The sequence below is a fragment of the Nicotiana tomentosiformis genome, chromosome 3 (genome assembly GCF_000390325.3).
Source record: "Nicotiana tomentosiformis chromosome 3, ASM39032v3, whole genome shotgun sequence".
In the NCBI taxonomy this organism is placed as follows: domain Eukaryota; kingdom Viridiplantae; phylum Streptophyta; class Magnoliopsida; order Solanales; family Solanaceae; genus Nicotiana; species Nicotiana tomentosiformis.
Window position 1 is genome coordinate 80,237,892 of NC_090814.1, and position 25,569 is coordinate 80,263,460.

At 35.1% G+C, this 25,569-nt stretch overlaps 1 protein-coding gene across 1 annotated transcript; it reads left to right on the top strand.

Annotated features, from left to right (window-relative positions):
- The first annotated feature begins 2,362 nt into the window (after positions 1 to 2,362).
- Positions 2,363 to 24,908, top strand: LOC138907074 (MADS-box protein AGL42-like). The gene is made up of 8 exons (XM_070197161.1): positions 2,363 to 2,966; positions 3,065 to 3,255; positions 4,991 to 5,075; positions 23,044 to 23,105; positions 23,200 to 23,299; positions 23,443 to 23,484; positions 23,577 to 23,618; positions 24,465 to 24,908. The coding sequence occupies exons 2-8, from the start codon at positions 3,074 to 3,076 to the stop codon at positions 24,624 to 24,626; spliced, it is 675 nt and encodes a 224-aa protein (XP_070053262.1). The 5' UTR covers positions 2,363 to 2,966; positions 3,065 to 3,073; the 3' UTR covers positions 24,627 to 24,908.
- The last annotated feature ends 661 nt before the right edge of the window (positions 24,909 to 25,569 follow it).

Here is a 25,569-nt window from a genome sequence, read left to right on the forward strand (position 1 = left end):
AACTCTTATCCGCTTGAACTTGTATCTAGATTCCAAATTTGAATTAAATTATCCAAACTTATATCATGATAATAAGAGCCAAGTACCTCTTATTATCAACTCTACATTGAATTACTGCTGCAAATGGAATTTTATCAAAATGGTGAAGTCTTGACTTTACTTATAGGCTATAAGGCCAATTTTTTTTTTTTTCGCAATTTGTTTTTTGTGCCAAAAGTATTTTTTTTCATAGTTAAGGTGTATGGTCAAATTTTTAGAAGAAAAAAATGCTTTCGAGTATAACCAGAATCTATTTTTTAGAAGCTAAAAAAATAGTTTTTCCCAAAAGTGTTTCTTATTGAGAAAATACACTAAGAAATACATTTTGAAAACTTGGCCAAACACTGATTGCTGCTCAACATTAGCCAAACAACAAATTGCTTCTCACCAAAAGCACTTTTGAAAAAGATACTTTTCAAAATAAGTTACCCTCTACGTTACAATTTATGTGAACTTATATCATTTTTAGTCCGTGTAAAAAAGAATGACCTCTTTCCATATTTGAAATAATTTACCTTTATACAATAATATATAGCCACACAAAATATATGTCTCATTTTACACCCCAACTTCAAAAGTCTTTTGTTTTTTCTTAAATCACGTACCCAGTCAAATAAATTCACATAAATTAAAACGAAAAAAAATAGTAATTTTAGAAGCTCGGCCAAATAAGCTATTATTCTTTTTCACTTTAAATAATTTCTACAATTTCATTTTAATAGGTTTCCTACAAGTGAATTTGGTCGAAAGAGTGAGGGAATGGTGAAAGGAGTTGTACGAAAACTAACATAATGTCAAAGTAATCCTCAGACGTCCCGGCATGGCGGCCCCATCGCTGCTTCCAACCATTAATACTGAAAATTTAGTACCCTACTACATAAGAGTCTGAAGAAAAAGTACTAATCCACACAGGCGGAGATAGCCTATTAGCTGTGTGTTCGGTCGAATTTAATCAATTTTATTTAAATATTGTATTTATATTAGTAAATTAATTAAATATATATAAAAATATTTAATTATGAACCAAGTAATTAAAACAAGCTATAAATTTTGTGATAAATTTAGAATTCATAAAATTAAATCTTAACTCCGCATCTGCGTAATCTAAACTTATATTTGCATTGGAAGGGGTGGGTTCACGTGAACCCATACCCCTCCCCTAGAATATGTATAACACTTGTATTTTGCTGATTTTATTCTTAAATAAGCATGTGTGAACCATACACAAGTAAGCACTTTGGCTTAGTGGTCAATGAGTGCACCTTCGCCCCCAAGGTGAAGGGATTGATCCCTGCTTGCTTTGTAGACTTTTTAATTAAAAATACTTCTTCTTTTTTTCTTTTTTAGAAGTACATAAAAAGATTCACATAATAGGATGAATGAAAAGGTTTTAATGAATTTTTAGCTTGCTACATATAACCTAAAATATTTAAAACAATAAATAATGATGCTATTATTGATTGTTCTTACAGTATGAAAAGTCGTGGAAGACATAAATAATGCTCATAATATTAATTTAAGAAAATTTTTAAATAAAAAAAAGGGTTATCGTAAAAAAAAATTATATTGCCAAATTATATATTTATTTAATGATAATGGTGCACCCACGCTTTTAAAATCCTATATGCGTCTCTGGTCATAACTATACTGTAACTTGACAAAAGTTCAAAAATAATTACCATAAACGCAGTGCTATAACTTAACTTCATTAAAACAAGCCACTCGTTGTAAACCATCTGATCCACCAAAAAACCTGCATTGTCAATAAGTTTAAAAGTGAATAGTTGGAATAGAATATTAGGGCCTTAAAATAAAAATTAGGGCCAATAAAGAAGTACTAACATATTTAGTATAGCAGCAGTCATATATAGGACGCACAAAAGTAGAAGCAGACTCGTCAAACGAAGTGAGCCACGTGACACTCTTTGTTACCATTGGCCACGTCTCTGCCAGACGTTTTTAAGATAATATAGAATATTGACGTCGACCTGCTCATATCACTTCCTAATCCTGTCACTAATTAAGATTTTGGTGCTCATTGCTGCACTAATTATACAGGAATCTTTCTTTAAAAAGATTAAAGATAAGTACCACAAGATAATAGAAATATGTTTCTGAAGTGTCTAACAATTTTTTGTGCAATAAAATAAAGTGTAATCCCATTTCTGCCCCTGAATTAGTGGTCTCTTTATCTTTGCTGTTGCTTTCTGATATGAGATTACTAAAACAAGATAAAAGTGAGGTTTTGCCCGGTCTTTTACTTTGTTTTGTTTACTGTTTTTGTTCTTTTCCTTTTTTTTCTTTTTTTGTGTGGATAATATAAGACTGATGGAAAGAGACATATGGAATAATTAGAGAACAATGATCAATATGGAAATATTGGGTTTCTGTGGTCAGAAAATGAAGATTGATACATCAACCCAAAAATAAAGATCCTTCATATCTTGGTTCTTCTATTTATGTATTTCTAGGAATCCAATTGCTTAATTTTTCTTCTAAAGATTGTTCTATCTTCATCCTCTTTCCTTTTTCATCCTTGGGTTCTGGGCTTCTTTTGTGTTATAATTAGCAAATTCTCAATACCTTCATTAATTCTTTTCTAGCTGAATGTTTTTTTCTAGGATTTTCGAGCTATCACAGTTTTTGTTTGTACATATAGATTTTCACAGCTAGGGTTTTCCAGTCATTTGCAACTTTTTTTTTGTGGCTGTGAAAACTTCAGTTTCTGAAATAGATTTCTTTTAGGGTTTTGAAGTTGTTAGCATTTATTTCGCAGATTTACTTTTTTCTTCCAACAATCTTTTGGCTTGTGAATTTCTTGGATATTCAGCTTTGCACTTCTCTTTAAGCTTTCGGATATCAGCTTCTTCTTTCACGGCTAGCTTTTCAGCTAATTAATTAGTAGCTAGCTATACCTTAATTTATTGGTAAATTTTCTTTCTTAATCTTGGATGAGTTTCTTTCATTTTAATTTTGAACTACTCCTAATTAGGAGCCTTTGCCATTGACTAAATTAATTGTGCAGAAAATAAAAATGGTGAGAGGAAAGGTACAAATGAAACGAATTGAGAATTTATCAAGCAGACAAGTAACCTTCTCAAAGCGCCGGAATGGACTTCTGAAGAAAGCTAACGAGCTATCTGTTCTTTGTGATGCTGAAGTTGCTTTGATCATTTTCTCACAGAAAGGACGACTCTACGATTTTGCTAGCTCCAAGTATTTTCCCCCTCTTATTTACATATCTTTACAATAATCAATCAATTGTTTTAACGGGTCCATCTTCGTCTCGTACTCGATCTATTCTCCTTTTTTCATTGAAAGAGAAAGTTCTCACTGTGTTCAATGTGTACGTTTTTTTATGCTTTTGCTTGCTAGTATTAATATTCTAATTTCGATGTTGTGATGAAGCTGTAAGGAGGCATGGACTTTGTGTACTTAGAAAGTACGATGACACAATTTTTTTAAGTTCGCCTAGTCATAACCTCGTGTGCATCAATTGCTTACTCAGTCCGTTCGCTACATCTCGATTTACTGTGGCTAGAATCTTTACTTCGTCATGTTAATTATCACCAGTGTTGCATCGTCCTAGGAACCGTCCTGATAAATGTTACGGTTTTATTACCTTCTTGAGCAATCGATCGATTAAAACATTCGCATTTGAGTTTCAATAATATTATTCTTTCAACTTCTTCTCTACATGGATATTTTTTGCTTCGACCTTTAAAATAAGTGTATACATGCATGCATCTACTTTTCGGCTTATCAATCTAAATGAGTTTTGGATAAATAACTAGCACACACGATCGTTATGCTATATATAATTTCATTTGGTGGTGCTCAATATATAGAGTCTTGAACAATATAACGCGAATTGAAGGAGTTCATATGGAACATGAAGTAAACCTAGCTAGCTATGATGAACTTTAGATTGTAGTATTGCGTAGAATGTTGTGATGCTGCAGATCTCGCATGGTCTTTTCATCATTTTATGCCAATCAAAGGCCTCTCTTATGCGCACATTATCTTAATTTATTACCTTATGATATACACGTTTCTTTTACATCTTGAGGAAAGTTTCTTTGATAAGTGGAGTTGTTAGGTAAATGGGAACTTTTTTTTTCCTTTGGGAACTTTTTTTGGGGGTTGGTTGGGGGTACGTCTCTTTTAATTGCTTTAAATCTTTTGGAGCAGTATATATGGTACATGTAATGTTGATTACTACTGCTTGTACTCCTATATATGCATCTTTTTATATGTTAGGTCACCCTCCTTATCGCCCCAGTACCCTCATTTCTTTGGGAACAAAATCCAACTAAAGTCTTGTTGATTGTGTCTGAGATCATTCTTTTTATTTTTTCCCTTTTCAAGTGAAGTGATGCAACTACTAGAAAAACTAGCTGCTATTGAAGAAGTAAAGACAAATAAATTTACCCTATTCTAGCTAGGATCTTATCAGCTAACCTCGTCACTCCTGACTGATTCCAACTCCTTATTTCAGCTGCATCAGATAGGTGTTTGGGACAAAATAGTAATGTGGCCGCAGATGACTAATAGGGATCGGTTTGTGTGGTGCCATACAATATCAAGCCTATCATTGATCATTTCCAGTACACGGTTGTTTGATGATTAAAAGAACTATACATAGCAATATTGGGACCTTACTAGCAACTCAATTTTACTTTTAATGGTGTGAATTCATAGTATTTTTTATTTGGACTCCTCCCTTGAAGTAATATTTGTTTCTTCTTCATTTGATAGATGGAGCTTTCATATATGAAATTCTGTTCTTTGTTAAGTTTCCCCTAATTTATGACATGCCCAATGCCAAATGACAATCTGTTGAGTATATAGTGCCTCCATTTACTATACAAAAGCACCCCATACCTAGGTTTCCAAAGTGCAATTTAGTTTTGGTTAAAGCCTTATAATTACTTCATTTTTGGTGATTCAGCATGCAGAAGTCAATTGAGAGATATCATGAACGTGAAAGAGAAACGATGGTGGACAACAGCAATGAACATGAGCAGTACATGGAGGTCAGTGTTCTTTTGAATTACTTCCATTGTTTTCTCTTATGTGCATCAGACAATAACCAAGAATAATGTGAGAAGCAAATATAGATTAGCTATAATGCTACTGTCATATACTGTTGCTATCATTACTCCTTCCCCTTTGGGCTCCGGCCATTCCCTTTCTTTTTTTTACTTATAGTTTTTAGATTTCCTATACCAATATATGGAATCTGGCCTTAAATTTTATAATTGCATGTAGATGAATATTGGACTTCATTTGTATCCAGCTTTTTGTGTTTGATTGACAAAATATACATGCAGCTACTTTTGAAGCTATTATTTCAAAATTGTTAGATGAAGAGGAATACTTTGAGGAGATAGGAGGGTTGTAGGAGAAGAGAATTGAAGTTCTTCAACCTTTTTTAGTTCAAATGGCAAGTACAAAGGGGACTAACCTAGGAGCTAAAGGAGAATTTTAGAATTACTTCTAGATAAAGCTAATTGTCTAGAAAATGCAAGAGAGAATTCGGAGTTTTATAGATAAGACTATCCTTCCTAGAGATGCACAAAAGAAGTTCTAGACAAAACAAAAACTTTATTTAGTAAAGCACTTAGAAAATTTTAAATTACATTTACAATATCCCTAATCTCAATCTTCAAAAATCTTCAACTTGAGAGACTCGGTAAATTCATCCGCAACTTGATTAGGAGTACTTTTCACATATTTGTGCTCCACTTCCATTTCGGGCAATACTTTTTTGTTTTCACACATATGATTGCCGCTCCATTATCCAAATACTGCGAACTATATTCATCCCTTTTTGTTAGATAAAAACGAGGGGCTAGAACAACGAGTTGTGTACCTTATTGACGCAGCGAAAACCGTTGAACTCACCACCAAAAGAATTACCCCAACTCAACCTTTGAATCACTAGGAAACAAAGTTAATCTTTCACCAATTAGATGCCCTAACTTGTATGTATATTTCGTGTAGAAAGGATTAATCAGAAAGAAAATTCCAACGGTTGAAAGTTCTGTGTTTTCTCCTTAACATAAATAGGCAGAGTAATAGTGATTAAGAAAAATAACCCACCATTCCCTTTTTCGCACGTTCACTTTAGTAGGAGTTTGTGATTTAGTGATAACTACTCTTAACCTATCTGTCACGACCCAAAATCCCACCACAGCCGTCGTATGACACTTAATCTCTAAGACTAAGTAAGTCGATTATAATTACAATTCAAGCCGATTATTTTTTTTAATTTATTTTTATTTTTAAAAATAGATAATCGAAACCAACAACGAAAATAATTACAAACAACCTCCCAAGACTGGTAATACTGAGTCACGAACTCTAACTGAATACATGAAATGATCTCAAAGATCGAATATTTAATACTGTTTGATTAATAATTAACAGTACAATGAAATGAAAAGACTTCAGGGGATTGCGACGATCAAGGATCTCTACCTTGAATCCTTGCGATCACACTTTAACTCTGTCCGAGTTTGATTGTCACGCCCCAAACCTGAAGAGACGTGGCCGGCACCCGGTACCATACTCGACCCGAGCGTACCACTTTGTAACTATGAACTCTATAGGGGTAACCCTCAACCTAGGTCGATGAGGCCATATTCTGAATCATCTGAAAATATCGTCTCTCTCATCTGAGGGGTAAACATACCCAAAAACTCATATATATTTAAATATATATATCTATATATAAATGTGCAGGCTGACAAGGCCGCCATGAATATCTACTGATATACAAACTATACAGGACTTGTCTACAAGCCTCTAGAGATAGTTGAACTGTATCATGGTCGGGACAGGGCCTCGACCTACCCATCAAACCTGTATATATAAAACAGACTCCAAGGTCTAGACCTGGTAACTCCGGGGAAGTGGAGCTTACCAACCAAGCTGTCATTTAGCTCTGTCTACTGGGAAGGTCTATCCAGCTGTCTATCAGGACCTGCAGGCATGAAATGCAGCGTCCCCAGCAAAGGGACGTCAGTACAAATAATGTACTGAGTATGTAAGGCAACAGAATAACTGAAAGCTAAAACTGAACTGATGATATAATAACTGAATGTAACTGGGAGTCAAAAATAATATGAAGATATGCTTACCTATTGATACTGACTCAACTCTCTCCATATAGTATGTAAAATAGTTGTCCGGCCCTATAAGGCTCGGTATGTGTAACTGCCCTGCCGTAGTAGGCTCGCTCATAGGCGCTCGGCCATACTAGGCTCTGTATCTCGGCCATTCTGGGCTCGCTCATAGGCGCTCAGCCACAGTAGGCTCTGTATATAACTTACCATCTGATCAGAGATTGCCCAATAGGGGCCTGCTCACCGATTATAGCTCGATGGTGGTAAAAATACTGTAACACTGTATATATATATACACTCTATGGTCTATTGGCTGAAATAAGCCAATACTAAACTGAATATGAAGTCCCGATAAGGGAGAATACTATAACTTCTGAGACTAGGATAATGTGAATAAATTCAGGAATACAAACTTCTCTTTATGCTTCGTTATCAAACTCATGTAGTTACGAGATCATGCCAAAATGAAGAAAGGTTTAGCCTTAACATACCTTATCACAATATTTTCAATCACCAAGTTGAACTCACCTCTTTGCACCTTAATCTACAAGAATGATAATAATGCTATCGTTAAGTTACGAAAGGTACAACTATCGCACAACGAAAGACAAGCTTATTTTGTATTAAAACGGGCAGCATCTCCCCTATAATCCTTACTTCCTCCAAATTCAAGATAACACCAACAATACAAGAACAGAACAATAACAACATATATACATCATTTTCCAACTCTATATACGCCATCAAATACTACAAAACAGCCCAACACACCCCAATCTCTTCATACACAAAACGACCACCGTAGTAGTGTCAAACGACCCAGAAATATTATGACGAACGAACAGCCTAACACCCTATATTTATATGGTGTTTCTACACCCCCTTACTCCTCCAAAACTCTACAAAATAGTAGTAAAACACGCAGCCCAACAGCAACACTAAATAGTTCACAAAATAGTCCGCTACAAGTGAATAACTCGAACTCACGGCTTCCGATCACCGTCCCGTGAGTTCTTACAAGTATAGAACGACTTACCATGAATTTACAACAGAAAAAATGGATGAAAGAGAGCAGTAAACTCACCTTATTTGTTGGATAACTCAGCTCCTATCTTAGTTCTTCAAACTCTAGGTTTTACCTCCAATTAGAACTTGAAATGGAGAGAAAATCAATTAGGGTTTGTGGGAAAGTTTTGGGAGGAATTTTGCAGAGCTTATGTCTGGTTATTATGCTCTATTTTAAGTCTAATATATGAAGAAAATAGGCCTTTAAAAGGCCTCTTTGGACGACCCGAAATGGCCCATTTTGGGCTCTCATTTAAGCAAGTAGGTGACACACCTACTTGTCACCTAGCAGCTTGCGCAGTATCGCAACAATGACCATATCTCTCTACTCCGATGTCGTATTGACAAACGGTTTAATGCGTTGGAAAATAGACTCATAGATCTTTAATTTGATGGGTAGAACACCCCATAACTCTAAGTATATTGGGAGAAAATTGCAGTTACATTGGACCCAAAGTTTCAGTAAAACTTATGAATGTAACTTGTGATGACTTTCATCGACTTTTGTTCCACAACTCGCTTGACTTCAAAACATAACACACGGATGTCATACGACTAATATAAATCATAACATAATCTCCTTATCATGTTAAGCACCCTAGTCTCACCCCAAAGGTACATGTTATAACATTCCCAACTTGTCGACTTTCGACGAAACATTATTTTCTTCAATTGTTTTAGCTTCTGAACCGTCCAACCCTCTTTGTACTTGTTGTTCATGATCTTAAATATTTGTAACCTCAGAGGTAACATGATTATCTTACTTTATATACTTTTAAAATATGATTTCATTTCTGAGCTTACATCAATTGACTTACGACGTACTCGTACGTACGAAAACATGGGTTGTAACACTGATAGCTCCAATACCAGGCTCTGCACAAAAATATACAGAAGTGTAGTATGAGTACACCACGGTCAGTACCCAGTAAGTATCAAGACTAACCTCAGTGGAGTAGTGACGAGGTACAGTCGAGACACTCACTAGTCTAATAACTTGTGCAATATAATATACAAAAATAATAGGAAATAAATAACAATGATGACAACAATAATCAACCAGTGATATACACAGCAGGACGACAAGAATACCATAAATATTGCACAACAAATAATGAATACAAGTACAACCAATTAATCAAGTCCTTCCAATATAAATCTTTCGCTTATATGTTTTTCGAATAGAAATCTTTAGGATATAATACTTTCAAATAAATCTCTTTCAAATTTTTTTCGAATAAAAGTCACCATGTGACACAATATTTCAAAATAATAAAATACGGGTCTCAGCCCACTTTCATATTTTCACGGCACCTCATGCCAATTTCTCTATCAAAACTGCACGGACAACTCACATGCCAAATATCATCATCATTTAACCACGGCACCTCGTGCCCACATTTCATATCACAACTGCACGGACAATTCATATGCCAATATTATCATTATTTACCCACGACACCTCGTGCCCACATTTTATTTCATAATCCGCCTGGCAATAACTACATGCTCCTAATTTTAACATAGATCAGACTATTATCAATTTACCAACAACAAGACAAATTGCACAAGGTATAAAAATAAACACAAGAAAAATCACAACAACACATGAAAATTACCAACGCAATAACTCCACATCATCATATATCATCCCTGACAATAACCACCCTTATCTCTCCTATAGCCACCCTTATCACTCCTATAATAGCCTCCCTTATCCCTCCGCCCTGACAATAAATAGCCACCCTTATTGCTCCTATAGCCACCCTTATCGCTCCGCCCAGACAATATCCCAATACACATAACAACAGTGAAATGCCACCCTTATACCCACATAATATCAACACTGAAATGCCACCCTTATATCCTCAAAATAATAACTCAAATAACACAACAATTTACACAAAATATTATCACGGCTACATAACAAAATCAATTCATATCACAATTTGCCCAATGGCCACAACCAGTTCTAAAGATATAACAAAATCAATTAACTTCACAATAAATAGCCCAAGACTCCACACAATGTGTATAAAACCTCAAAACAACAACAGAGATGGAAAATACTCAGTATAGGGCAACATCTTCATTATCCAAATTCTTGATAATTATATAACGCCTCAGTTTAAACTTATTTCATTAATTATTTGCAGATGAAAAATCCATAATATAATTAATTTCAGGAAATATCAAATCACCAAAATCACGGAATTCACATAAATATACAAGCAATAACCATATCAAATTGTCATATACAAACAAATTCAACAAACGCGAAGTGAGACATGGCAAATAGATGATTTGATAAATGCCAACAATTATCCAATTTTTTACACAATATGCCTAAGACTTTAACCCAATCAATTTTGCACATATAAGCCCGAGTACGTACTCGTCACCTCGCGCACACGACTTTTCACATTTCACAAATGGCACATAAGACTCGATGCCTAAGGGATAATTCCTCCACATTCAAGGTTAGGCAAGATACTTATCTTTTTGAAGTTAGGCCGATATTCCAAAATAGCCTTCTTGCTTGAATTGACCTCCGGACAACTCAAATCTATCCAAATTAATTGTATAACCTCATTAAAATTCATCGAAAATAATTCCGGATAATAATACGTCGACTTAAAAAATTTATTTCAAAAATTCAACAATAGTCAACGCTAGGCCCGCCTCTCGGAACCCGACAGAATTCTCAAGAAATCCAAACACTCATTCCGATACGAGTTCCACCATACCAATTTTATCGAATTCCAATATCAAATCATCCTCCAAATCTATATTTTTCGTTTTTGAAAAGTTTTATAATTTTTCCCAATTTTCAACTCAATTCACTGATTAAATGATCAAATTAGTGATATATTCATGTACATTAACCAAATTCAAGTTAGAATCACTTACCCTGATAAATTTCTTGAAAACCCCACGAAGAATCATCTCAAACTGAGCTCCCAAAGTCAAAAAATAAAAAATACCCTAAACCTCGGTTATATAGTACCCAATCTGACCTCACAATGTGTGGTCCGCACAATTTCAATTGCGGTCACACATCCTAGCTTCTGCGGTCACACAAAAATTGTGCGGTCGCATTTCACAACCTTCTCCTCTACCAGGCTTTAGTAAAGTGGCCATAACTTTCTCTACAGATGTCCGAATTATAATTTCTTTACTTTTCTGGAAACTAGACACGAAAGATACAACTTTTATTTTTGAATCGTCTTCAAATTCTTTGTAGATCAAAATATATAAGCTTCCGAAGTCGGACAAGCGAAACTGCGGAAATCACTAGAAGTGCGGCCACAGACAAAATTGTGCGGTCCGCACTTTTCCTCTGCGGTCCGCACATTTTCTTCTGCTGCAGCACATTTTCATCTGCTAAAACACTCAAAAAAATGTGCCTCAGCACATGAAATTGTGCGGTCCGCACCTCCAATGTTCCAAAACAATATTAGAGTGCCGAAATACCCGGACTCGCTCAAAACTCACCCTGAAACACACTCGAGCCACTCGGGATCCCATTCAAATATACCATTAAGTTCCATAACATAACACGGGCCTACTCGAGGCCTCAAATCACATCAAACAATATCAAAGCGACAAATCGCACCTCAAATCAAAATCTATAAACTTTGAACTTTCAAATTCTATATCTTGTGTCGAACCATATCAAATCAATCTGGAATGACTTCAAGTTTTGCACACAAGTCATAAATGATATAACAAAGCTATTCAAATTTTTGGAATCGAAATCCAATCTCGTTATCAAAAATTCAACCTTCAGTCGGACTTTTCCAAAATCTTATATTTTCCAATTTTTGCCAAAATGCGTCGAATTGTCCTACGGATTTTCAAATCCAAATCCGAATATACGCCTAAGTCCGAAATAATCATACGAAGCTATTGCCATCATTGAAATTTCATTCCGGGGTCGTTTGCTCAAAAGTCAACTCTCCGGTCAACTCTTTCCATTTAAGTTTCTAAATAAGAATTGTTCTTTTAATTTAATTCTGAATCTTTCAAAAATTAAACTCGACCACACTCGCAGGTCATAATACATATTACGAAGCTGCTTGAGACCTTAAGTCACCGAACGGGGCATAAATTCTTAAATCGACAAGCCGGATCGTTACACTGTCTCACTTATCTCTCCTAACCGGACCGGGTCAGCCCACATGGAGTGACACACGACCCATAATCCAACATCTCCCACTTCGCTCATAGTGGGGTAGACCGATATCTTTGACACACAATTTATACTGGCAAATAGTTGGTGCGACCTGCAAGCGCAAAGAGTTGTAACATTCAAAAACCAATTAAAGATTGTACTAAAACTCTATGTAGAAATCCAATCACATACGGAAAGGATTCACTACTAGCATGAGGATCTTATTACTCGCAATACCCCAGCCATCATTTGCTACTCTTATAGCTTGTTATCTCTCATCCTCGAAAAGAGGTGAATTCAAGTTCATGAATAACTTTGTATTCATAATTACATTTGATACTCTCATGGTAAGTGTAATGGTCGACCTATGAATACAAGTTAAATTACCAAAAAAAAAAATCTTTTTAGGTGTCTTCCCTTTCTGCTCGATTCTTTCCATTCCAAATCAACTGCATTTCTAGACATGCACTGTATTGCCGAATCACTCATGGCTATTAGTGACATGCTAAAGTAGCAATACTGATTGGCACTTCAAGAGACAGTAAAATGTCAAAGGGTGTTTCAATAAAAGTTAATATAACTTTTTTAGGATCTCACACAATGAAGAAGCATGGATTCATTCTTCCATTATCCCATGGTCGATAACACACGTGGTATGAAACACATGTTACAGAGTCTCACCTTATATTGACGCCTGTGTCTTATTATTTTAATCATTCAATACCGTACAGATCTTGGTCTAGACACCTATAAATGTCTAACCCGAGTTTCTCACTTTAATAATCCTCAAATCTAACTTTTTGGAGAAACTCGTATCTGGCTTACAAAATAAGTCATAATCGAATATTAAAATTCGTAAGCCTGACTAGTTGTCAACACCGACCTTAATAAGTAAATATAACCTCGCATTATCCAAGGTTCTATAAGGTCTCATCTCTTCATGATTTTTAACGTAAGAGGCGATTGCTCGTGTGAGAGAGCCAATCTCGTGACTTGTTCGACACACTCTTTATCAACAAAATATCGTCACGTGCATACGAGATATAAGCATAAATTCAAGAGTCAAATATCGATGAGAATATTATAATAATCAAGTCATTTTACAATACATAAATATATATTCATATCCTTCGCAAGCCTAGAGCCATTACATGTTTCTCAAATAGGTCTCTAGATATTGCCTTTGTAAAAGGATCAGCTATCATGCTTCGCGTAGGAATGTACTGTAAATTTATCTCTCCACTTTCTACCATGTCTCTCACAAAGTTATACTTGATGTTAATGTATTTGGTCTTGTTGTGATACTTAGGATCTTTTGTGTATGCAATAGCCGCTTGACTATCACAATATAGAGTCATGGGACCCTGAGAGTTCTTTGTAATATCCAAATGCTCATAAAATCTCTTCAATCAAATAACTTCTTGTACTGCAGACACAGAAGCCACGAACTCAACTTCCATCATTGAAAGGGCTGTACAGGTTTGTTTCCTACTTTTTCATGATATAGCACCACCATTAAGTAAGAAGGAATAATCGGATGTTGATTTTCTATCATTCCGGTCACCATCCTAATCAGCATCTGTATATCCTCTCAAGTATAAATCATTTCCACTATAACATAGTGAATAATCTACGGTTTGATTCAGGTATCTGAAAATTCTCTTCGCAGCTTTCCAATGATCTCTTCCAGGATTGAATTGATACCTGCTAACCAGACATATGGCATAACAAATGTCTGGGCGAGTACACATCATAGCGTACATCAAACTCCCGACAACACTTAAATACGGAACTCGAGACATGTCTTCCTTTTCATTTTTAGTCTTGGGACACATTTCAAGGCTTAAAGTTTCACCTCTCGCTATAGGAGTATCCAAGGATTTGCAACTATTCGTGCGAAAACGCTCCAAAATTTTCTTTATATAAGTTTCTTGAGATAGACTCAATAACTTTTTGGAACAGTCTCTTAGGATCTTAACTCCAAGGATATAGTCCGCCTCACCCATATCGTTCATGTCAAATGACTTTGAAAACCCTGACTTGATAGTTTTCAAATACTCCAAATTATTTTTGGCCAATAAAATGTCACGCCCCAAACTCAGGAAGCGCGACCGGCGCCCAACCGAGTAAAACTGGCCGAGCAAGCCTGTTAGATTTTCTTCTACCCAACTCATCCATGAATAAAGAGGAGATGTACTCCATTAATCAAACATTGAAAATATTTCATTAACAACTCCCATTTCATTTCCATTAGTAGCTTCATTCATAATTTTCAAAATATTACAAGTTTATAGATATAATGAAAAACATGTTTGCCAAATACCAACATTTCTAGTTCAATTCCCAATATTCGACTACCACCCACAACCTGTCTACGCAACCTCTAATTACAACAGAAGAGTAATATGAAAATGCCGGCAACAAGGCCCCGGCTATACCTCAAAATACAAAGTACAACATCAAATGATATTATGCCCTGAATAGAGTAGGGCTCACCAAAACCTGCTAAATAGGGAGTAGCTGCTAACGAGGACCAAAGTTGCTCGCTGATGAACCACCTACATCCATTGAAGATGCAGCCCCCCGGCAAAAGTTACGTTAGTACATATGGAATGGTACTAGTATGTAAATCTAACTGTCCTCTTTCAAAATAGAATGCCCAGATAAGAAAGGGAAAACCATAGAAACAACAAGTCACAATCAACAAATATCCAAATGTCCAGTTAAAAGATAACAATTTTCAAAATACCAAATTAATATATATTAGTGGTTGGGAGATCATTAGCACCGATACACCACCGTGTTTGTAGCACGGAGTCCGATCAAGCCCGATCGGCTAGGCTATCTCCCAACGAACAATGTGGTTTGACATGTGAAAGAAAAGTGTTAACAAGAGTAGTACCACCATGTGCGCAACATAGCGTCCGATCTCCACCCGATCAGCTAGGCCGCCTTCCCACATATGCCGTATGGGTTGACTTTTCCAATCCACAATTATTACCAGTTTCATCCCAATTAAGGGGAATAATATCAACCCATCAATCTCATCCCAAATAAGGCAAATAATCATAATCCACTCCTACACCGGCACTTGTAGTTTTAGGTGTGGGTTGTTATAATCCACCCTTCTTCGGTTTTCTAATGATACTTCTCAAAAATATTATTTTTGTTTTTGCACACAAAGGTAACATAGGTACAAATATATTTACCTCATCATCTTTCAAATTGTATGAATCTCCACTAGTATTTTCAACCAATAACAATAACAATATTCCCTTGGCTCTTTTGGCCATTCACAAGATTCTTTATTCAAGGCACGATGGCCATATTTGATATTTCGCACTTTCATTTCTTCCCTCTCATGTATCATCATCATAAATATCAACATATATAATATTCTGAAAATCACAATTTTAAGTTCATTAGAAATGAACAATTTAAGCACAATAGTTTTCTTTCCGAGAAATGGTGTAAAATAATTGGCATTTGATGCGCAAGTTAAAATCATCAACAAGTAATACACAATTTATTCTTGAAATACTTTTTCCCAAAAAGGGCAATAAACAATTTTCACTCACGAATATGTAAGGACGCAAAACACATTGAAAATACTTACAAAGCATAGCATTTGTTAAAACAACCACATATGGACATGACTTGAGTACATAAGCTTTTAGGCAATTCTATTTTTGAAATAATTTTGGAACAATTGAGTCAAAGCTCATTTCATAATCTTTCTCACATCATCCTATTTCATTGGCACCATTAGCCACAAGTATAACTTTCACTCTTGGCACGTTGGCAACACTTTATACCCCCGATTCACTTATTTCACTTCCAACCATCTTTATAGATTATCAACAATAAGATATTCAATCAAAACTTTAGGTACGCATATGAGTAATTAAGAGTCTTAAGCATATTGAGATTTTCTCACACAATTTGGCATCATAGCCTTCATTTGTAACATAACTCAAGGACATAACATTTTAATACATATATCATTCTTGAACACATTCCCAAAGGATAACATAATGTGATAGGAACATTCGTAACACGTTTTGAATACATAATTCTCGACACTTTTCTTATTCGCGACAATCAAATTTATTGGGAACATCTTGGAACATAGAATAAGGAACTTGAGACAACCATACTTGAAACTTACGGGAACATCATGGAATTCAATTCTAAGAGAGTAGTTTAGCCAGTATACCTCGCTTTGAGCTTTCCTTAAATTACTACAACGTTCCGAAAATTCTAGCAATCCCAATATATTTTGAGACATAATAAAATTGAACCATAATTAGGAAGATATTCATGGTCTCAGCTCATTTGAGCATTTTATCAAACACTATGCATGCAGATTTAACTACAAGGTTCTTCTACAAGATTTCCTTAGCTCCTCAACCAAATCTTTACCCATTTGAGCTCAACAATCTTCCCATAAACCTTATTGGTACATGCATGTATAAATAATACTCTCATACCCAAGAATCATACTCCTAATCAACCATCTTCTACCCAAATTCGAAATTGAAAACTAGGGTATGGAACCTTACCTCTTAGATGAAGAACTTGTGAGATTTCCTTGTTGGATTTCAAAGCTTGGACAAGATATTGATGAACAAAGCACTTGAGCTTATTCCTCTCTCTAGAACACTCTCACTTCTCTCTAAAATCATCAGATAAATTCCCCAAAATAAGCCCCAAAGCCTATATATCAAAATGTGATCGAGTTATGAAAATAGAAAAATAGACCCTCCGAACTCAGGTATGCGGTCGCACAATGGACCACTCAATGGGTATGCGGGTCGCACAATGGACCGCAAAATCGATGCCCAGAACTGGGCTGCACTGGTCAGGTCTGCGACCATTTTGCGGTCGCAGAATCACTTTTGCGATCGTATAATGATTATGCGGTCGCACATCTGACCGCAAAATCACATTCTTTCAGCTTTTGGTAATTTGGTCATAACTTCTTGTAAGAGTGTCCAAATGACAAACAGTTTGAAGCGTTAGAAACTAGATTCAAAGATTTTTCATTTGATAGGTTGATCATTACATAACTCCTTATATATATATATATATATATATATAGATAGATATAGATATGCTCGTCCAAAGTTTGGTCTTGTACGTAATCATTTGAAACTTTAGTCTATCATGAAATTTTCAACTTGACTTGGGCTTAGGGCTCTCCTTAGACCCCACATCACTTATAATATGCCTCGTACACTTATTATCATATACAATTAATATCCATCATAATAATAGTCCTCGTCTGCACATAAAATAATATAATTAGCGCACATCAATTTTCTTAATAACGCTTAAGTACTTTAAAATTTTTCGGGGTGTTACATAAAATATCATCCACGTAAAGAGAAAGAATTACAAATATCCCATTGGACTTCTTCACATAAATGCAATGGTCTTCAATGATCATGGTGAAATCATACAATATCATCTTCTTGTGAAATCTCAAATACCATTGCCTTGAAGATTGCTTCAGGCCAGAAATAGATCTTTTCAATTTACAGACCTTTTTTTCTTGGCCTTTAACGATGAAGCCTATAGGTTGTTCTATGTAGATTTATTCATTTAGTTCTCCATTGAGAAAAGCTGTCTTCACGTCCATTTGATATAATTCCAAATCCAAATGTGCAATAATAGCCAAAAGTAAGCGAATTGAGGTAAATTTCACATGACTCATGAAAATATTTTCTCATAATCTATTCCAGCTTCTTGAGTAAAGCCTTTTGCCACCAATTGTGCCTTGTATCTTTCTATTAACCCATTTGTTTTGCGTTTAACTTTGAGAACCTATCTGTTCCCAATGGCTCTACGCCCAGGCGGAAGGTCAACTAGATCCCATACTTTGTTGGTTTTCATGGATTCTAATTCTTCTTTCATTGCTTTCATCCACTCATCTTCTCCAAGACTCGATAAGGCCTCAGTCATAGACTTTGGCTCATCCATTTCTGTTGGAGGTACCAAGAAAACGTAATCTTCAATCTCATAATAAGTACGTTTCGGTATATTTTTCCTGGTGCTCTTTCGTAGTTGAAATTCGGATTCGTCAGAAGGATTTTGGGATTGAAAACTCCCACTCCCACTCGGATCAAGAACAAGATCTTGATCGATTTGATTATTAATTGTGTTAGAAGATACTTGCTGACTATCTGAGTACAACATTTCATAAAGAGGCTCTCTATTCTTTACCTCGCTCTTTTTTGGAAAATTATTTTCCAAAAATGTGACATCTCGTGATTCAATCTCAGTAAAACTTTCATCCTCTAATTCACCGATGAACACATACCATTTGGAGTGTTCTGAATATCTTATAAAAGATACATTTCTTACCTTTCGGACCTAATTTACCAAACTTGCTAAAAGAATCCTTTACATATACTGCACAACCCCCAGGTCGTAAATCTTTTAAGTTTGGTTTATGACCAGTCCATAGATCATAAGGAGTGGAAGAAACTGATTTAAAAGGCACTTTGTACAATATGTAGGCTGCAGTCAATATCGCATCTCCCCAATAGGAGATAGGTAAATTTGCATGCGCCATCATGGACCTTATCATGTCCAGTAGTGTTCAATTCCTCCTTTCTGTTACACCATTTTGTTGAGGTGTGTAAGGAATAGTTAACTGTTTGGTGATGCCCTTCTCATTACACAATTATTCAAATTCTTTTGAAAGATAATCACGCCCTCTATCGATTCTTAAGGTCTTAAACTTTTTGTCTAATTGATTAACAACTTCATTCAAATATTTCTTAAAACATTCAAGTGCTTCAAATTTATGAGAAATCAAATAGACATAACCAAAGCGCGTGAAATCGTCAATGGAGGTAATGAAATATAAAGCACCAGACCTAGCCCTTACATTTATTGGACCACAAATATCTGAATAGATTAATTGCAATGGAAAATGAGCTCTCTTAGCCTTTCCAAATGGTTTGAGTTTAATCTTTCCAGCAAGACAATTTTCACAAGTTGGCATTTTAATTTTTAGAGAAAGAACCCAAATGTCCTTCCTTAGCCAATCTATTCATTCGATCCTGCCCTATGTGACCTAATCTTGTATGCCATGCAATAACATCAGCATCATTATTACTAGAATAACATGCCATAACACAACGGCCAACATAATAGTTATACATAGAAGGATTACAATCTAACACAATAAAACCATCATAACGATGTCCAAAACCATAAACAACATTGTCTAGAGTAATTCTAAGACCATTGCGACTAAATTTCGAATTGAAATTTAAATCTAGAAGAACAAACACAGACACTAAGTTTCGTCGAATCTATGGAACATATAGGACGTCATGCAATATCAAAGATCAGCCACCACGCATATCCATTCTGCAAGAGCCTATCCCTTTGAATTCAAGCTTTGCATTATTTCCCAGATATACATGCCTTGATCTAGGTGGAACTCGACGAAACTCTATAAACACTTCTCTATCACGACTCACATGGTCGGTGGCCCCTGAGTCTACAATCCACACAGGATAAGATTCAGTTAGTAAAACAGTGCTAGAAACATATATAGCACTTAGAGATGTATTTTGAAATGCTACCTTTTTCGGCTCAGTGCACTCACGAGCAAAATGCTTTGGAACTTGACAATTGTAGCACTTCATCTTGCTCTTGTCTTTCTTCTTGTAGAACCGTTTTTCTTTCTTGAAATTTGGCTTGTTTCTTTTCTTAGAGGATCTTTCTCCGGTATCCTTACCCTTTCCATCATTTTTCCAGTTTCTCTTGCTTTTGAAGCTTGATCTCTTTGCACCACTTGATTCTGCCACAAAGGCATTAGGTACAGCTTTAGCAGCACCAAGCTGCTCGTCTTCAAGCTCCACATGACGGGCAACATTAGCAAAAGTTTTGATGCTATCATTGTGGGTCAAGTTAACCTTCAGATGTTCCCAATTATTGGAAAGAGACCGAATCACTGCCTGGACCTGTTGCTCATCAGAGAGAACATGACCAACTCTTTTGAGTTGAGCAATCATATTTGACATCACCCTTAGATGTTGCTTGACACTGTGATCATGACGTTTTTTGTACGTGTCAAACTTGATTGTCAGCTATCAAAGATGAGTCACAGTTGTACCCCATATGTCTCTCTTAAATGTGCCCACATGACTTGAGCAGTAGGATATTGCTCACATTCGTGGATGAGATCATGAGCAACTGAACTTACAATAATTCCACGTGCAGTGGAGTCTTTCTTTTTCCAATTAGTGTAAGTTTCCAGATTCCTCATGTGTTGTGCAGTGTTACCCTCCTCTGGGTGACTCATAACATGGTTAATACTTTCAAGAGCATCTTGTTCTTCGAGTACATACCACATCTTACGACTCCAGATGTCGTGATTTTCACCATTCAGTTTGTCACCCTTGTTCAAGTCAGCAATGATACTTTTCGATGCTATATCTGTTATTAGAGGCAATATTACAAGTTTAACTCATCAATATATATACTGCAGTCAATTTATGCATGTGATTACACACTCAAGCAAATTAATTATAATATTAATTCTACATTTAGTATAGAATCGAAAGGTCACTACGTTTCCATTCATAATCTATATCTAAATATTTTAATTAATATTAAAATTACTTTTTAGTGTGTATTTTATTTCAAGTCTCAATCCATTGCAAGATAAAATAATAAATAATATATGTAACTTGTGAGACAAACAACATAATTTAAATTTCATTAATATAAAATATATAATAACATTTTACATGTTTGCTAGGACATCCATATACTAATCGAATACTAACTCTTGCACATATACGCTAAAAGGTGCATTAGACCAAACATCATGATAAATCTCAGTTTAAATTTCACCCCAAGGCTCTCGAAGAGAGTCTGCTAAAACAACTAATGCTTCCCAATCAGAAATTTTTATGTAATTATCTAATTTAGCTCTTTTTAACTAAAAAATGTGTACGTGTTCAGGAATGGAAGCATCAGGGCCCATTTTAAATTCCTTAAATTCCCTAAATTTCTTTTCTCCCTCCCTTCGCTCAGCCCCCTGATCCCTTAACTCATTTTGCCTCGCCCTTCGGGACATTCCTGATGACTTCAGGCTCTGGGTCTGAATCATTATAGAAATAAGTCCTGAGATGATGTATCCTTCTACGTTTTTCCCTTTCTCGACTTCAAGAACTCCCACTTGGAGTAATTCGAACGTGTCTCTGTTTAGCCATATCTTAAATAGGACCAAGGAAACAATAAGAATGACTACAACCATTTAATGTGACAATATATGTCACAATAACTCGTAGAAGTATATCAATGCAAGGGATTAGGGCTAAACTAATTTTCTATATTAAGGAGATATTAAGTTATATTAAGGCCAGTTTATATTAGTTCATGGTCCACACAAAGAAAAGGTCATTAAGGAAACTTATTCAAGTTAACCATAATTCCTTACGTAACTAAATTCCATAGCACTTCAAATAAAGTATGGCCATTTGAAAAAAGACTTGACCAAATTAATTATGGTCAAAATTCCATAGGCCATATCCAAACGCCTCCAAAAAAATGAATGTGAAAGTAGTATTGTGTCGTGTATTATAACAAGGAGACAGATTAGTGAATTTATGGAACCTACATATGTCTTTTAATATGCTCATGACACTGTCATCATTAAACTGATATGTAGAAAATTTCTACTTTGTTTATAAAAAGATATCATTCTGACAAATCTATTTTCTATAGAACAAGACTTGTCAAAACAACTATACTTCTCTTGTTTTCCTTTTTTAGTCGACAATCTCAGGAAAGCATTTAACATCAATTTGTTTGTTTTCTAAAGTAAAACTCGATTAGGTTATCCAGTTTGCGGCGCACACAAAATAAAATATCAGTGCCTACACCAAACAAAGATTATCGGTAACGAAGTATGTATCTTATTGCAAATAGCCATTAGTAAAAAGAAGGTTATTTATAGGTGTAAAGGAGAATTCTAGAACAATCTTTTGATAAAATTTATCACTTAGAAAATACAAAAGAGAGTCTAGAGGTCTTTCTAGATAAGATTATTCTAGAGAAATACAAAAGAAGTTGCAGACTAAACTCAAACTTAATCCAATAAAGTACCTATAAAATTCTTAATTACATCTACAACAAATATATCCATGACATTCAGTTGATGATGGATTATTGGTCTTTCTGTATCAGAAATATTTGTGCAATTAGCACTGTGGAAAAGATCTTACAGTGGACAAAATGAAGAAACCTTCTTACCAAAATCTGTAACTGTGACTATTAATAAAATTTAGCTTGTCATTTCCAACCTGAGAAGATCCCACTAGTATGTTCTCGTTGTTTCCTATCAGTCCTACTGAATCAGCAATTCAAGCGACCGATTTGATGAGGGAGATAATTAGCATAAAATCAATCCATAATTCTTCATTTTACTAGATTGTTAATTTGCACCTAATTTATGACCAATGGGGTAAAACTATACAGAATATCTCATTGAGCATCATCTATAATCCAGTTTTTGCATATTTTTATTGTCACAATATGGCTTCTTTCATCTTTTTTTTTTCTTTTTTAAGTATGGCTTCTTTCATCATATATTGATTTCATATGCAGCACTTGAAGCATGAGACAGCTAACATGGCAAAGAAGATAGAAATCCTTGAAGTTTCCAAACGGTTATTCTCTCCGCTTATTCTTCAATCTGCTTCTCTCAAACTACTTGGAGTATTTACTTAAATTAATGTTGAATTTATCAAATGCCTTAATTAGGAAGCTGATGGGACAAGGTTTAGGGTCATGTTCAATGGATGAACTACAAGAGATTGACAGCAAGCTCGAGAGGAGCCTGGAAAACATCAGGGCCAGAAAGGTAGTATCAATTAATCTTCTGCAAAATGCACTTTGATTCCCTTTTCTTCCTTATTTCTTGTTTGCAATATCAGACCATTTTATCCAATATTTAGGTGTTTTCGCAGTAATCATTAACCTGTTCCGTCTTTGGTCATTTTCTAGGCTCAATTATTTAAGGACGAAATAGAAAGCCTAAAAGCCAGGGTATGATGAACAGTTTATGCATTTTAGGGCTTTTACTTCTTTGGTAAATTCATTCTTTTCTGACTGTTTGTGTATTTTTTCGTCTTGTTCAGGAGTGTCTATTGCAAGAAGAAAATGCAAATTTACGTGAAAAGGTGAACTCTCTGATTTTCGCTTTTTCCCCTAGACTATTAGTTAAAGAAAATGCATGATCATCGGACACAGCGGCGGTGCCACTCATGTCCAACGGGAGTCGATGCGTCAGACATATGGCATAACGATATATGCCATATGCTGAATCTCCTTGACTTTTTCATGTGTTTACTTCTTTATAGTTAAAAAGTAAAATCCTAACTCTGCGACTTATTAAACATTCAAACTGAATCTATAGGGATTTATTCTAATCCAATTAGCAAAAGGAGTCATGGTATTGTCTGAAATTGTAGTTCAATTGCATGCAATCCCATATGGAAAGAGTTAAGTTTGCTATTATGGCTAATCATTGCGGTAAAAAATTGATATTCCAAAATTTGCTTTGTGTTAGAGGCCATCCTATCTTGATTATTCTTTATTTTGGCGAAAAGAAGTTATAGTATCAAATCCCGTTTGACTAAATCATACTAGGATTTATTGTACATTGCTTTTCTGAAATCACATCTGTGCAGTTATACAAGTATATAAGCATACATAGGTTAATGCAAGTGTTTGTGCATGTAAAGCGTTGAGTATTATCGTGACTGCTTAGTGTTTTATACTCATTTCCATTTCTATACATTTTCTCAATATCTACTGGTGCTTTGGGCCTTAGTAATTAATATTTCTAACTACGCGTAAGTTATGAAATGTAGTCAGATTATAACATTAGGGCATCATTATACTAATTAATCATGTATTTGTTAGCTTATAGGCTAGTTGAACTGTATTTTATTGATTTAAACAGTTACACTAATATTTGGTTTATATTCTCATTTGCACATTTGAAAAATCATTTATCAACCCAGTGCCGCCTAATGCCAACACCATCAGCGCCAGCAGCACCAGCACTAATGCCACTTACACCACCAACTCAACTGAAAGAAAGGGGAAATTGTAGCAAAAATACCCAGAATTCGGAGGTGGAGACTGAATTGTTTATCGGCCTTCCTGTAATGCGCTGCTCATAGTTGTTGAGACAATTAATGGGATATATTTCGATTGGCATAATTGCATACATATTTTATGGCTTTTCTCAGTAACATAGAATAAATGGCTAGCATTGCTCAATTGTTTACACACATAAGGGCTTGCAAATTCAACAAATAAACCTTCCAATAGGGGTAATCCTCTCTTTTTTTTAATCTTTTTTTTTTTTTTTTTTTTTTTTTTGTAGTTACCTTTTTGTTGTTTAGCAAGTGTAACTACGTTTCCCTGAACAACAGTTTTATAGAGAAGTCTGATTTGAGTTGAATATATTTACAATATCGTTCCTTTCATTTTTTTTACGTTTTAAACTCAATATTCTGATGCAATTATTTTATGGTCATATTCGACAACTAAGAAAAAGGATAGTCATGTTTACTCGCATGAATAAGTATTTGGAAACACTTCTAGGATCCATAGGGAGAGATCCACAAGTACGTGAATCTAATACTAGTTTTTAACCAAACCTAATATATATAATACTAAGAAATTTATTAAATGTCTATAAATATTTGACTGTGAATCTAAATATTATTGTATATTAACAGTTTGTCGTAGGAACCCATCTGCTTAAAATTCCGAATCCTCCTATAAGATCAAAGGGTTGAAGATGCGCACAATCTCTCACACATATGCGTTTGTTTTTGCCCGTTACCTTCCTTAAATGGTTAAAATGATATATAGTCTTCAGCAGTTACAAAACTATCGTGCAAAAACATTAAATTAATAAATATTTTTCAATTACATTGACATCTTTTCCAGATTACACAATTAACGGGACCTATCCCCTAGTTTTAACGAACTCTACGGCTGTGTTTTGCGCTCAAAAGTTTGATAAGACTATTTCTATCGTACAAAGTTCTGGTTTTAATTAGGAGAATGTTAATGAGAAGAAGAAAAAGTAAAGAGTCTTCAGTCCAGCTCGAA

Coding starts and splice junctions, on each gene's coding strand:
- LOC138907074 (XM_070197161.1), top strand. CDS start 3,074: ATGGTGAGAGGAAAGGTACAAATGAAACGAATTGAGAATTTATCAAGC. Junction 3,256..4,990: donor TACGATTTTGCTAGCTCCAA/GTATTTTCCCCC, acceptor TTGGTGATTCAG/CATGCAGAAGTCAATTGAGA. Junction 23,300..23,442: donor AAAACATCAGGGCCAGAAAG/GTAGTATCAATT, acceptor GTCATTTTCTAG/GCTCAATTATTTAAGGACGA.